Below are 13,940 nucleotides of genomic sequence, written 5' to 3' on the forward strand. Positions count from 1 at the left end.
GGAACCACCCAGGTGCCCTAAGAAGACTATTTTTTTTAAGGTTTTATTTATTTCTGAGAGAGAGAGAGAGAGAGAGAGAGACAGCATGAGCAAGGGAGGGTCAGAGAAAGAGGGAGATACCGAATCTGGAGCAGGCTCCACACTCTGAGCTAGCTGTCAGCACAGAGACTGATGTGGGGCTCAAACCCATGAACTGTGAGATCATGACCTGAGCTGAAGTTGGACGCTTAACCGACTGAGCCACCCAGGAGCCCCAAGAAGACTATATTTAAAGGCACTATAATGGGAATGGGGCATCAGGTATGAGGTATGGCACGTGAAAGAAAGTAGAGGACTCTGGAAAGTAACTTGGCTAACTTTAAAGTGTTAGTTTTCAGGGGCACCTGGGTGGTTCAGTCAGTTAAATGTCTGACTTTGGCTCTGGTCATAATCTCGCATTTGTGGGTTCAAGCCCCACATCAGAGAATGTGCTGACAGCTCAGAGCCTGGAGCTTGCTTTGGATTCTATGTCTCCTCTCTCTCTACCCCTCCTCTCATTGTGCTCTGTCTCTCAAAAATAAAAGGTTAAAAAAAATTCTTTTTAGTTTCGATTTTCCTCCACCAAATTAAAATATGCATATCATTAACATAAAGGCAAAGTAAATAAATACATGAAACATACCTTTCAGAATCTGAGGAGAAATTAGACGAATCACGTTTATATAAAATCTTAGCAACAAAAGTCTCAAAATCTTTGTTTTTTTCTGTCATTATTTTTCTAAGAATATAATGTTTTTTTCCTGCTCCCAACACTTTACTTTCACCTGTGCCTGACCAGGTGGGCTGCAGGGAGGGGGTAAACATTCACCAGCATCCTGCTGGGAACATGAGGAGGCCTGGCCTAGCTCTCTGTGGTCATAGACTATGAAGTTTGAAGGAGCAGGTTTGGTCCTTCCTGATCAGCACGGGGTGGCCAACCAGAGGCACTGGTGAGGGCCAAGACCCTTTTTTTTTTCTCTTACATTTGGAGACTGGATATCATCTTTACTAATGCCACAGCCCAACCCATTTTGCTGCCACAGCAGGTTGTGACTGAGTGTGTGTGTGTGTGTGTGTGTGTGTGTGTTCCTAAACAGATAGGGGGCCAGTAGAAACTCTTAAGCAGGTCTCAGCCAACGGCTCTACTGAGCAGAAGGCAGTGACACAGGCTGGACTTCTGCCTCCCTTTCTCCTGGGCCACTTTTCAGCATTCCAAGGGCATGTGTGAGGCCCGTGCCTGCCAGCCCAGATTAAAGGGCTTCTTAGCAAAGTTCAGTCTCTAGTTCTTAGTCATCACCGCCCCTCTGTCTATAGGGATGGTGCTGGGCAAAGTACAGACTGCTAGGCAAAGGTGGATAACCATTACACAAAACATGACCTGTATATGCTGCTGACTATCCATGAAAAATAAATCAGTTTTCAGACAGACATATGTATCCAACAGGAAGATGGCTTAACCAGCCATGCAGAACCATGAAAGGCATGTACCAATTGAGAAGTCAACGTTTTTGATAGTGGACTATTAGTAACACATATATCAGATTTTTCCTTAAGTGCAATAAATGAAATTATGAAGTTGATGTTAGAAGGCCTTGTTTTCAGAATGGTTCAATGGTTCTGAAGGACAGTAAAAGGCAAATTGGTTCCAAATTGGAAAGAGATTTGTTTATTCTACTTCTGTCAAATAAGAACTGATGGTTATGGTTTTGAGAGGTCACACATGATATATTTCTAATCTGACCATCTGAAGACAAAGGCCTGAAAAAGGACAGACTACATATGAAGCACCACATATGTATTTTCTATATGATTACTAAGGTCCTTTTTAGAACTAAGGGAATTTTGGATACTAGACATCTAGAGTATTAAAAAGTCATTATTTTTAAATTAAAGCTTGGCTCACTGACTCAATATATATAAATAAAATTTTGCAATTATTATACAATATCTTGTCACGGTAAAAAAAAAAAAAAAATTAACAATACAGATACATCATACCAAGTAAACAGAGGAAATCCTCCAAAGGTATTTCAATGCACAAAGATACATACATATAACATTTGAACTATGGAAAAACTTGGTATTAGAGAGAATAACTGATGTGTATTGTTTCTTCACCTTGTCCCACAAAGGATTTAAGACAGCTACAAATACTATACACACCCATTCATTTAAATCACAACTACTAGGAGTATAATACCACTCCACAGTAGTTAATACATAACAGCTTCACCCATTTAACCCATTCTTACCTTATGAGTTCAATAACAGGATCCCAGAGGGCACTGAAGTTAACATATAACATGCCTAATAAATAACGAAGCGGCACCTACGATTATGACACTAGTTTAGTAAATGGGTTATAAACTACAGAACATGAAATATAAATATCCCAACTTAGACAATCAGAGGTTGGAAAGAAGCTTGTGCTTTAAGGAACAAGTTATAGGTACCAATCCAAAATTAGACGGAGAATAATTTTCCAATTCTCCCCAATATGTCACTCACTATTTAACAGAGGAGAATCACTAATGCAAAAGTACTCAAACTCACTCCAGATGTTCACCAAGGATACAGCATTTGAATAAACAGATCTGACTTCATAGTTAAATTCCCACCTAACAGATACTGCTATTACCATCACTTTGTAAGACAAAACTTGAACAGCAGGCAGTAAAATACAGATACCAAAGAGCCCAAGACGGTATACACTGTGAATGGCAGCTGCAACTCTACGAGCACATGGCTGAGTTTTCAAAACTATCCATTAGAGGCATTCAGTTCAGAGGGTCTAAAGTTTTCTCAGTCACCTTTGAGAATGACTGTCATCACTCACATCTCCACGTGCTGGGGAAGCATCGTATAGAATGGTAGTTTTAACATCATTTGGGGGTGAGGTGTTTATTACTATTTTAGCAGCAGAGCCCTTTTTCCAAACAAAACATTAACACAGGACACTAATATATAAGACAGGTAAAGAGCAGAACTGCTCTGATCTAAAGGGAGCACCTCCACCTGGCCTTACTCCCAAAGGATCTGTGATCCATCCTCAAGGGGCATGCCCGAGAAATCCCCAATACAAAAGTTAGACGCCTGACTTCCCACAGCAGTGAACACACCTGGAGAAGACTGTCAGGCCTTAAACTTGCTGCTGAGCACTCCTGTTGCACCTAACTTCACATATTCTGCACGTATTCAGAGGGAGGACAGTAAGTTATTTCCACTGTGGGAAAGGCTGGCAGAGCCATTTAATTCAAAGTAGCTAAGAAAATGGAGATTTATCTAGTTTAAATAAAAAACATTTGTTTTTTTACAACTTGGTATGCTTCTCTTTCCAAAAGAGCTACATAGATCAAAAAGCATAAATTAGGTTTAAAAACCATGGCCACAGTTCTATACCTCTTGTAACGGCCCGCCAGGGACTGCAGCCTGTACCACATCATGTCTTAGTTTTCTCAAATGAAGAAGCTTCTCTCTGTAATCGCTCACAGTTGCTGGAACAAGTTCTGCCTGGCGCAGTATAGCAAAGGCAGACTGACGCTCTGAGAGCCCATCATCCTGAGTGAATGGAGAAAACCAAGGAGGCAGGTCAGTACTTTGATTTCCCAAAAAAAACCCCACAAAATGTGGCCAAAGTTCTAAAAAAAGAAAAACTGGAATATGATCATGTTGTAACTTAAATAAGCAACATTTTTTTTTTTTTGGTAAATGATTCATTTTTCCTCATGCGAGTTACTTTTTGTTAGAATCTAATTTAAGAATAATGTCTAGCACAGAAATGACAAGAAAAAATAGGAAACTCATTTCCAGAATGACTTAAATCGATTGGCAACATTTGTTGAAATAAAAATGTATATATACACTTCCACTATCCAATTCAACTTCTATAATTTCTACTTCTAGAAATAGTAACGTGCATTATGGGAATATTTCCCTGTTCAAATATATCAGCATAAGGATATTCACTACTATTTTACTGAAAATGCTGCAAAACTTCAAACAACCCACCTAAGAATCCATCAACAAAGAACGGTTATACAAGATATTTTAAACTGTCATATCTTTTTAAACACAGAAGAATGAGGAAAGCCTACAGGTATTGATATGGTAAAACCTCCCTGATGCCGTTTAAATTATACATGTGGATGGAAGGAGCCTAAGTGTCCATCAACAGATGAATGGATCAAGAAGATGTAGTTTATCTATACCATGGAATACTACATGGCAATGAGAAACAATGAAATCTGGCCATGTGTAGCAACATGGATGGACCTTGAGGGGGTTATGCTGAGCGAAATAAGTCAGGCAGAGAAGGACAAATATCATATGTTTGCACGTATAGGAGGATTAGGAGGAACTTGATGGAGGAACGAGGGGGAGAAGAAGGGCGGAAATGGTGGGGGAAAGGGAGAGAGGCAAACCATGAGAGACTCTTGAATGCTGACAAAAANTGGGCATGGAGGAGGGCACTTTGGGGATGAGCACTGAGTGTTATGTAGAAACTAATTTGACAATAAACTATTTGTAAAAAAAAAAAAAAACAAAAAAACAAAACAAAAAAAAATAAATAAATAAATTATACATGTGGATACAAAAGGTCTGCAAGAATATTCACCAATTACCTGTGAATTTTCAGTGTGGGCAGGTGTAAGAATTACAACAATAATTTCAGTTTTTAGGATAGATTATTTTCATAACAGTGTTTGAGTTTTCTGCAAAAGTATCATTTTGGAAATTAAAAAATGAGTTACGCTTTTAAAAAGTTATCCAAATTGAACAGTTAAAGTACCTCCATCAGTTCTGGAAGTCGAACCTCAAAATGGTTTAGGATCCTTATTGTCAAAAGCCGAATCTAGAGAAAGTAAAAGTCATGTTTCAAACTTCAAAGTTTACACAGAAGAAACTAATTAAAAGCCAGTGAGATCTAAGTTTTATAGCAGTAAGGAAGTATGTAAAACTTGTCAGATACATGTTATGCTATACATTATTTTATATTAGATACCAAACAAGACCTTGTTCAAAGAGTACATGGAACAAGTAATGACCAGAGTAGGCGGAGAAGATAAGGTTGCCCACTGAACCGTGTTTTTACTTCAACTATGACGCCATAAGTATCTCTGTAAATAAGGGCAAAGGAACTGATTAAATTTACAATCCTGTTGCAATTAGTGATTGTTATCCCTATGTAATAAACGTATTCAAGTATTTCTATACACCTGAGCATGAAGCAGAATCACCTAGAGGGCTTTAAAAACTATGCAGACTTTTTTTCAGTTTCAGCCCTTCTTATCAGAACTCCGGCCTGCAAGGACCTAGAATTTGTATTTTCATTAAGCTCCCTGAGTAATCCTGCTGCAATCAGTTAGTAGATCAATTTAGGAATCACTGCTTCAAACAGAAATCACCCCCTAGCAGCATTTTCTGATCAAGGAATTCTGACAACCACTGGCAATACATACAGAATCAAAAGATGAGAGACTGAGAACACACCACAAATCACCATTACCTTGGATATGCCAGTTGAAATGTTTGCTTGTAACTTGGGAAATAATTCCATTAAAGCTTCCTCAGAAAGTGGTTCTCTGCAGCCACATAAAGATAATCTCTGATAATAGAGATCAGCTAACAGCAACACAGATGGCTCCATGGGAAATGTTCTGCAACAAGATTATTTATTAGAACCAAATCGCACCATACAGCTGGATGTAACAGAAACTACAGAAAATTATCACTGGTGAAGGAATTGTAGAAGAGACCGAGGTGAAAGTTTTATACAGACATTGGGCACCATTTTAGAGATAAAGAATCTGAGGCCTTGCAACAGTGAGTAATGAGCTCAAGGACACAGTGAGATGGAGGCAGAGATGGGATTTGCATATGCTATTTTTTAGATTTTTATAAATTTTTTTAATTTAAATCCAAGTTAGTTATCATACAATGTAATAATGGTTTCAGGAGTAGAATTTAGTGACTTATCATTTACATAGAACACCCAGTGTTCATCCCAACAAGTGTCCTCCTTAATGCACATTGCCCATTTAGCCCATTCTCCCACCCAGCACCCCATCAGCAATCCTCAGTTTGTTTTCTGAATAGAAGAGTCTCTTGTGGTTTGCCTTCCTCTGTGTTTTTACCTTATTTTTCCTTCCGTTCCCCTATGTTCATCTGTTTTGTTGCTTAAATTCCACATGAATGAAATCATATATTTGTCTTTCTCTGACTTATTTTCCTTAGCATAATACACTCTAGTTCCATCTACGTTGTTGCAAATGGCAAGCTTTCATAGAATAAGCTATTCTAACTAAAATCCAATGTTGGTTTTTTTTTTAATGTTAATTTATTTTTGAGAGAGAGAGAAACAGAGCATGAGTGGAGGAGGGGCCAAGAGGGGGAGACACAGAATCTGAAGCAGGCTCCAGGCTCCAAGCTGTCAGCACAGAGCCTGATATAGGGCTCAAACTCCCAAACGTTGAGAGCATGACCTGAGCTGAGGTCAGACACTTATCCAGCTGAGCCTCCCAGGTGCCCATAATGGGTGTTTTTTCATTCCACAGTTATAAATGACAAGGACATAAAAGGAGATAGAGAATATTTACTATGTGTTTTCCATGTACCAGGCACTGAACTAATGAGGGACATGGTACAGAGGAGGAGGGTCCAGCACAGACTCTGGGGTAGAGAAGCCCAAGTTTGAAGCCAGCTCTGCAATCCATCAGCAATGTCCCCCTGGACAAGGCTGCTTAACTTCTGTCATCCTCCTTCAACAAATATTAGTGAGTATCTAGTATATGCCAGTGACCTTTCTAGACAATGGATAGAGCAGTAAACAAAAAACAAAGTCCCTATTCTCCTGGAGCTTATATTCTAACAAGAGAAGGTAGCCAACATAATAAATAAACTAATAAAGTATGTATGACAGTGATGACTGAAGTGGAGAAAAGTAAACCTGGAAAGTCAGGACTGAGAGACTGGTTGTGCAGGGCGGGAGAAGGGTTGAAAGGGAATATACTTGATACAGGGGTGGTCATGGGAGGCGGGCCTGAAGGAGATGAATGAGTGAGCCACTGGATTACCTGGAAGAAAAGCAATTTAGGCAGAGGGAATAGCAATGCCAAGTCCCAGATAGGTGTGCTTATCTGAAAGAGGAGCACCAAGCAGACCAGCCCAGCTGGAAGGGAGCTAACAAGGAAGAGAGGCTAGGGGCAAGGTCAGAAGTAGCCAGGGGCTGGATCTCACAGAGCCCCGAGGAACAGGATAAGGACCAGACTTTATGCTGAGTAAGATGGATTTCTCATGGCGGCACGACTGACATCTTGGGCCAGATGACTTTTCTCTGTGGAAGCCATCCTGTGCTTTGTAAGGTGCTGAGCAACATCCAGGGCCTCCACATACTAGACTCCAGTAGCAGCCCCCTTTGTGACAACCAAAACTGTCTCCAGAATCACCGCCAGTTGACAATCACTGTCGGCAAAAGCATGGGTCCTTCATTTAATAGTATCGTACGGTTGGGAGACACAAAACAGAGCAGCGGGACAAGGATAGACACAAGGGGGCTTGTTCGGAGGCTAATGCAATAAGCCAGGAAAGAGATGGTGGTTTAGACTAGGGTGGGGGTGGGTGCTGAGCAGTGAATATTCTGAAGTTATTTTAGAACTTTAGTGCTCCCATCTGTAATGACAGCAGTCCCTACACCTCATGGAGCTGCTGTGAGGATTAAATAAAGTACTCAGAACAGAGACTGGCACGTAAGGACACAATAAATGCAATTTGTATGACACCATGACAGGATGTGGTATTCAATTTAATGTCCACAAGGGAAGTGCTTGCTATTCCCTTTCGAGAGAAAATGAAGTTGAGGTTAATAAACCCATCCAAGGCTGCAGGACTAGTAGGTGGTAGAGACAAGATTCTAATCCAAGTTGTCTTGGCTGTGAAACCTATGTGCTTAACCAGTAGCTAGCACGGCACAAAGCCCACAGGCTTGCGTCTAAAGCTTTCACGACTGCAAGTTTACACCTCCACTTTCAAAGCTGGATCTACTCCTGTTAGAGGTTTCCAGGCCTCCAAGGCTAAATGCCACCTGGTTGGGAGGCTGGCTGGCCTTCTGCAGGGGACATACTAATCCCTGTGTTATGTGTACCTTTTTATTTCAAAACCTCTACAGACACCTTAAATTGTTTATACCAAAGAATATAGCATGAGAAGTTTAAACAGATAATGTGAAAAAGGGAACATATTATGTGAAATATAAGAAAATATCAAAGAAAAAATCCTTAAAGGAATGTAAACCAATTCAAGGAACCATGGAGAATTGCCAGCTTTGTCCAGATTTGGAAATGGAAAGACTCTGGATTATTGCAGTAAGTCTCCTAACTTTGTTCTCAGGAGCAGCCAGGGTGGTCCTGCTTAGACCTAGTCATTCTCCTGCCGAAATTCCTCCTGTGGCTTCCTTCCCTTTCAGAGTAGAAGCCAAGGCTCCACAACGGCCACATGTCACACACGGTCGGTCATGGCCACCACCTTGTTTTCATCTTCTCCTACTCCCTCCCTCTGCATAGTTGCCAATGGCTTCTTGCAGGGCACCCACCCCCCTTCCCGGTACAGCAGTGGCACTCAAGTCTCCCAGCTCAGGAATGCAGAGGGCCCCGGATCCCAGATACCCTTGTGATTTACTCCCTTCTGCTTCTGGGTTTCTGCTCAGAGGTCTCCTTCTTGGTGAGGCCTTCTCTACTTAAAACTGTTGTTATCTCCGACCTCTAAACTCTCCCTATCCTGACTCTCCTTCAGTTTTTTTTGCCACTGTCTAACGTGCTATAAATCTCTTATTTATCGTGCTCAGTGTTTCTTCTTGCTAGAATGGTAGTTCCATGAAGGCAGGGTGTTGTGTTTCATTCACTATGTCTCCCACTGCCTAGAATAGGGCCTGGTACCCAAAACAACAAATATTTACTGAATGAAGTAAATGAATAAATCTATTTTGAGCCCCACATCAGGCTCCATGCTGTGGAGCCTGCTTAAGATTCTCTTTCTCCCTTAGTTCCTCCCCTCTCTCTCTGGCTTGCACACACTCTCTAGCTTTAAAAAAAAAAAAAAAAAAGGCATGGGACTAAAATGGATTACACTCTAGAAAAAGAAGTCAACTTTACCAGGTTTTCAAAAGGCATGATCTTTAGAAAGGGTACTAAGGTGATAAGAACATGGCTCTTCTAAGAACAGCCTTATACTACTACCAAATTCAAGAGCTGACTGACATAAACTTACAAAAACAAAAAATCTGGGTTGCTTTGGTATGTAGTAAAAGGACCACAGGAAAGCTTTCTGAAATGGTGATCGTATCAGGATGAAACAGAATGAGTGTAGTGGAACTGTGTGTGCTGGAACCACTCAAGGAGTCACAAAAGGTCAACACTGTGCAAGTTATGGTTGGGAATAATGAGCATTATATGCCCTTACACTCTATAATGCTAGTTTACCCACAGGGTAAAATCTCTTTCTACAAAGATGAATCTGCATTTAAAGACTGTGTAAAAAATGTACTCATTTTAAGGATTTCAATCAATAATAAATTTCTAATATGAATACAGCTTGGGTATAAAATAGATCAAAATAAGGACTTTTATTATGCTCAAGATTTCACAAAAACAGAAGCTTTTATATTTTATTCGTGATTAAGATAAATGGGAGATATGTTTACTTACAATACTAAATTCTTCACACGTTCCACAGGAACCAAACGCAAAATTTCAGAAGATTCTTCCAAACTTAGCAGAGTATTTACAGCTTGACAAAGAACAAATAAGTTTCCTAAGGGCAGAAAAACAGGAGAGCCACATAACTTATCCTCTGACATAATAACTACCAGGCATCTCATTTATCGAACACTTGCTATTTCTAGGAGTTCCTAAATGAAAGTGAAGTTGTAGGGGCGCCTGGGTGGCTTAGTCGGTTAAGCGTCCGACTTTCGTTTAGGTCATGATCTCGCGGTTTGTGGGTTCGAGGCCCGCGTCGGGCTCTGTGCTGACTGCCAGCTCAGAGCCTGGAGCCTATTTCAAAATGAGTCTGTGTCTCCCTCTCTCTCTGACCCTCCCCTGCTCACGCTGTCTCGCTGTCTCTCTCTCTCTCTCTCTCTCTCCTAGAAATAAATTAAAAAATATATATATTAAAAAATAAATAAATAATAAAAAAAAAGTGAAGTTGTACTTCCTAAAGAATCATCTATCAAATGTCAAAATATAGCAGGCAGAAACTGAAAAGAAAAGGTTTCCAAGTCTTATCTTGTAGCTTTCTTAAGAAAAAAATATATTCAAAAATAGAGAATCAAAAAGTATGTTCCATTAATTAAGATAGGAGAAAGTTCAATGGTTCTACTCACTGGCATTAGCGAAATCAGAATTTTTGAGGAGATACACTTGTACTTTTCAAAAGCTAATTTATTATTTTTTTAATTAGGCATTCATGTAATCTTAGATTAGAGGTTGGCAAATTTTGGCCCATAAGTCAGATTTGTAGGTAGCCTGTTTTTATATGGCCTGTTGGGTATGAATGTTTTTTATATTTTTAAAGAGTTGTTTAAAACAACAAACAAGCAAACAATAAGGAATACATCACAAAGACTGAATATGATTTACAAAACCTAAAATATTTACTATCTGGTCCTTTACATAAAAATTTTGCCAACCCCTTCTCTAGATACTAAAACGATGCTGTCCGATAAAACTTTCTGCAATGACAGAAATGTTCTATACTTGGGCTGCAATCCAATATGGCAGCCACTAGCCACAAGCGGCTACTGAGCCCTTCAAGTGTGGTGAATCTACCTTCCTCTATAAGCTGTCTGCTTGGTATCAAACAGAGAACCTAACAAATTAATATGTAACTGAGTGAACTACTATACATTATATTAGAAAATACTGTACTAAAATAAAATAAAACGTCTACTTTCAAACTGCCGTCCTCATACTAGTGGGAGGAGATGTTCAAGTATACAACAGGAAAGGCTGTTCTGCGCAGGGCAGCCTAACTCTGCCAGGAAGTCATGTAGGCATTCCTGGAGGTGCTGTACTTGAACTGAGTTTTGAAAAAAATTAAAAAGAGTTCACCAAGCGACAAAGGCTAGAAAGGATTCTGTAGAAGGAATACATGTACAAGGGTAGCCAGAGAACTGTAAAACATAGTATCTTGCTCAGAGTGAGCAAATGGAAGCAAATGGAGTATAAGGTGTATGCCAGGAATAGAGTACACATGGGAGACAGAGAACAAGATAGAAGCTGGGGCTTGAAAATGAGGAGCCATATACCATGGCACCCTTCCTCTTCAGATTCAGCTTGTGTTCAAGCCTTCCTGAGCCAGTCACCACCTTCTGAGATATAAGCACAACGCATCCATCTTATCTTCTTTTTTCTATATTTACCACATAGGGGGTTATGTCAGAGCACAATGCCAGCACTATTCTCAGGTATTCTGTGTGTTTATAGTTACTTTGGGTGTGCCAGAAAAGAAAGAAGAGAACAAATGGGGATTGTAACTGACCTTTTGCAGAGCTCCCTGTGTCAACAGTCATGAAGAGTGATTCTATGAAGCATGTGACGAGTGGTATCACCATCTCTTTCTCAAGAGGTCTATCCAAAAAGTAGGGAGAAAAAGGGTAAGGTTCAAACTCAGTCAATGGCTTTTTCAGGGAATAGGAAGGAATGGCTAATATGTGTTTAAATCAACATACTAAGCATCTCTTTCAAAATTACCCACAGTTTATTTTCTCACCTAACATGAGGTAACACGACAAGGGATGCCCAGGAATGTGAAAGGTAAACAGACTCTTTGTTTGTGGGTAACTGAATTAGAGATAAGAGGTGGTCCAGCACTGGGATCTGTTCTTTTCCTCCCTTGGATCTAGTCTTCCTCTGCCTTACACAGGATCTGAAGGAAGAGAAGAAAAACAAATGTTGAAAAGAGGAGGGAATATAATTGCTCTTGCCCTCTGAAGTCTGAAATAAAACTGGCTCTTCTCCATGCGCAGAACATTTGTGGGGAAGCGCACAATGGTGGCAGAGGTTGAATGTAAGTAAGTAAACAAATATGAGATGTTTCCGGGCTTTCAGGGAGAGGCTTTTTCAACTCCTTTGGTTCTACTTTCTTCTACTCTCTACCTTTTTTAAAGCTTTTTTTTTTTTTTTGAGAGAGAAGGAGAGAGAGCAAGCACAGGCACACGGGTGCCAAAGTATGGAGAAGGAACAGAGGGAGAAGGAGAGAATCTCAAGTAGGCTCTGCACTGTCAGCACATCGGCCAATGTAGGGCTCGATCTCACGAACTACAAGATTAATACCTGAACCAATATCAGGAGTTGGACACATAACCAACTGAGCCACCCAGGTGCCCCTTCTATTCTCTATTTTAATTTACTTCATAACTTAAAGCAAGTCTCTTCTAGTTCTAGGTATTATTTCTGAATTTTCTGAATCATTCTGATTCATTCTTTTCTGTACATTCTGCTAATGGATATGCTTTTAAAAACGAGAGAGATAATTAATTACAATGAACGGACTTCCTCTATTCCCCCCTTCCTTTCTGACACGAATTTTCTGACTTTATAAATGTAGAATGATGTTGCACATAGTGGTGAATTTGGCAAATGGCACTGAAGTGATTATGATTTACAAGTAACTTGCTCTGCTTCTTTAATCTGATAAATTCTTCCTTGATGATGTTTTCTGACATGACATTGAGATTTAGGTGTCTGCTGCTTTGGCACTATTCTTGTTTGCCTCTTTTCCTTGTTGCCAATGAACTATACCTCAGTCCTATTTGAAAAACAGAAATCTAATTGAAAGAAAAGTCATAGAAACAGTAAGTAAATAGATTTGTTTTGATAATTTAGCCTCCATGTCCAGTTTGGATTAGCTTGTTACACAACAGAAGCGAAATATCAGGTTTTTATTCCTGTGCCCTGTTATTATTAAAATTAACTGAAAAGTTGTACTCTTTTTTGTTTCACTTTTACCAGGATATTGAATATTTGGAAATTATAATAGATAATTTAATTTCATTGGCAACTGCTGAAAGTCACTGCATCTTGACATACAGTCTTTTCTAGTAGTAACCATGAATCAACGATCTGCAAAAATCTTACAAGAAAACATTGAACTACTTGAGGAAAAGGTGGGTCATTCCTTGCCAAGTCATTCTCCCGCTTGGTCACACCTGCCGATGAGCTCCTCAATAAAATCCATACTCCCTACTTCATCCTACAAGGCCCCACCCTGGCCTGCCTCTCAAGTCCCCCCATTCTGCCTTCCTCCTTGCCTGATGCTCTGTACCCATACTAGGCAGAGGGAAGACTTATTGCAGAGGATCCTGGACAGGAATCAGCCCAGTATGTTGAAAAACCAACAAGATTCTGTTAGCATGTTTTGCTAGAGAGAAGATACTTTTAAGATCAGCAGAAGAGCAACATGTGAAGAAGAAGAGTTCCTCCAGAAGCTCAAACTGATCCAGAATCAACTCACTCTGCTGTGTGACCATGGGGACAATGACACCCATCTCCAGGGATTCTGTGATGCTCCAAAGCTGAGTACTCACAAAAACTCAAGAAATGTTCATCTATTTCTACTGTCCCAAAGCAAAACATAAATGCAGCAAGTCTCATGAATTCCAGAGATATAAGAAATTTAAGTATAAACACATAGGAATGATAAGGGAACTGGCTCCCTAATCTAAAAATACACCACACCCACAACTACTTGAAAAATATAAGCAAAATCCTCTCACGTATTTATATAAATCTCCTTTTATGCTTCTAAAAGGTATGCATTATTTTTAATGAAATTATGAAAATAATCTTTTGAGGCTCTTTTAACAAGTCAAAAGATTCAAAGTTATATAATCTAAAAGTTAACAGTCACTTCTTTCCTCCTATTACTGTCCT

At 39.7% G+C, this 13,940-nt stretch overlaps 1 protein-coding gene across 3 annotated transcripts in view; it reads right to left on the bottom strand.

Annotated features, from left to right (window-relative positions):
- The window catches only part of UTP20 (UTP20 small subunit processome component), a 100,197-nt gene that overhangs the window by 68,102 nt on the left and 18,155 nt on the right, over window positions 1-13,940 (bottom strand). For all 3 annotated transcript variants that reach the window (XM_039245583.1, XM_039245582.1, XM_039245584.1), the window contains 7 exons: window positions 11,779-11,934; window positions 11,548-11,636; window positions 9,717-9,822; window positions 5,525-5,675; window positions 4,808-4,870; window positions 3,418-3,576; window positions 2,271-2,347 (listed from right to left, as the gene is read on the bottom strand). In XM_039245583.1, the coding sequence (XP_039101514.1) occupies window positions 2,271-2,347; window positions 3,418-3,576; window positions 4,808-4,870; window positions 5,525-5,675; window positions 9,717-9,822; window positions 11,548-11,636; window positions 11,779-11,934 (801 nt within the window). The remainder of the gene's footprint in view (window positions 1-2,270; window positions 2,348-3,417; window positions 3,577-4,807; window positions 4,871-5,524; window positions 5,676-9,716; window positions 9,823-11,547; window positions 11,637-11,778; window positions 11,935-13,940) is intronic.

Source organism: Hyaena hyaena, unplaced genomic scaffold (assembly GCF_003009895.1).
Source record: "Hyaena hyaena isolate Hyena2069 unplaced genomic scaffold, ASM300989v1 scaffold_261, whole genome shotgun sequence".
NCBI classification, from domain to species: domain Eukaryota; kingdom Metazoa; phylum Chordata; class Mammalia; order Carnivora; family Hyaenidae; genus Hyaena; species Hyaena hyaena.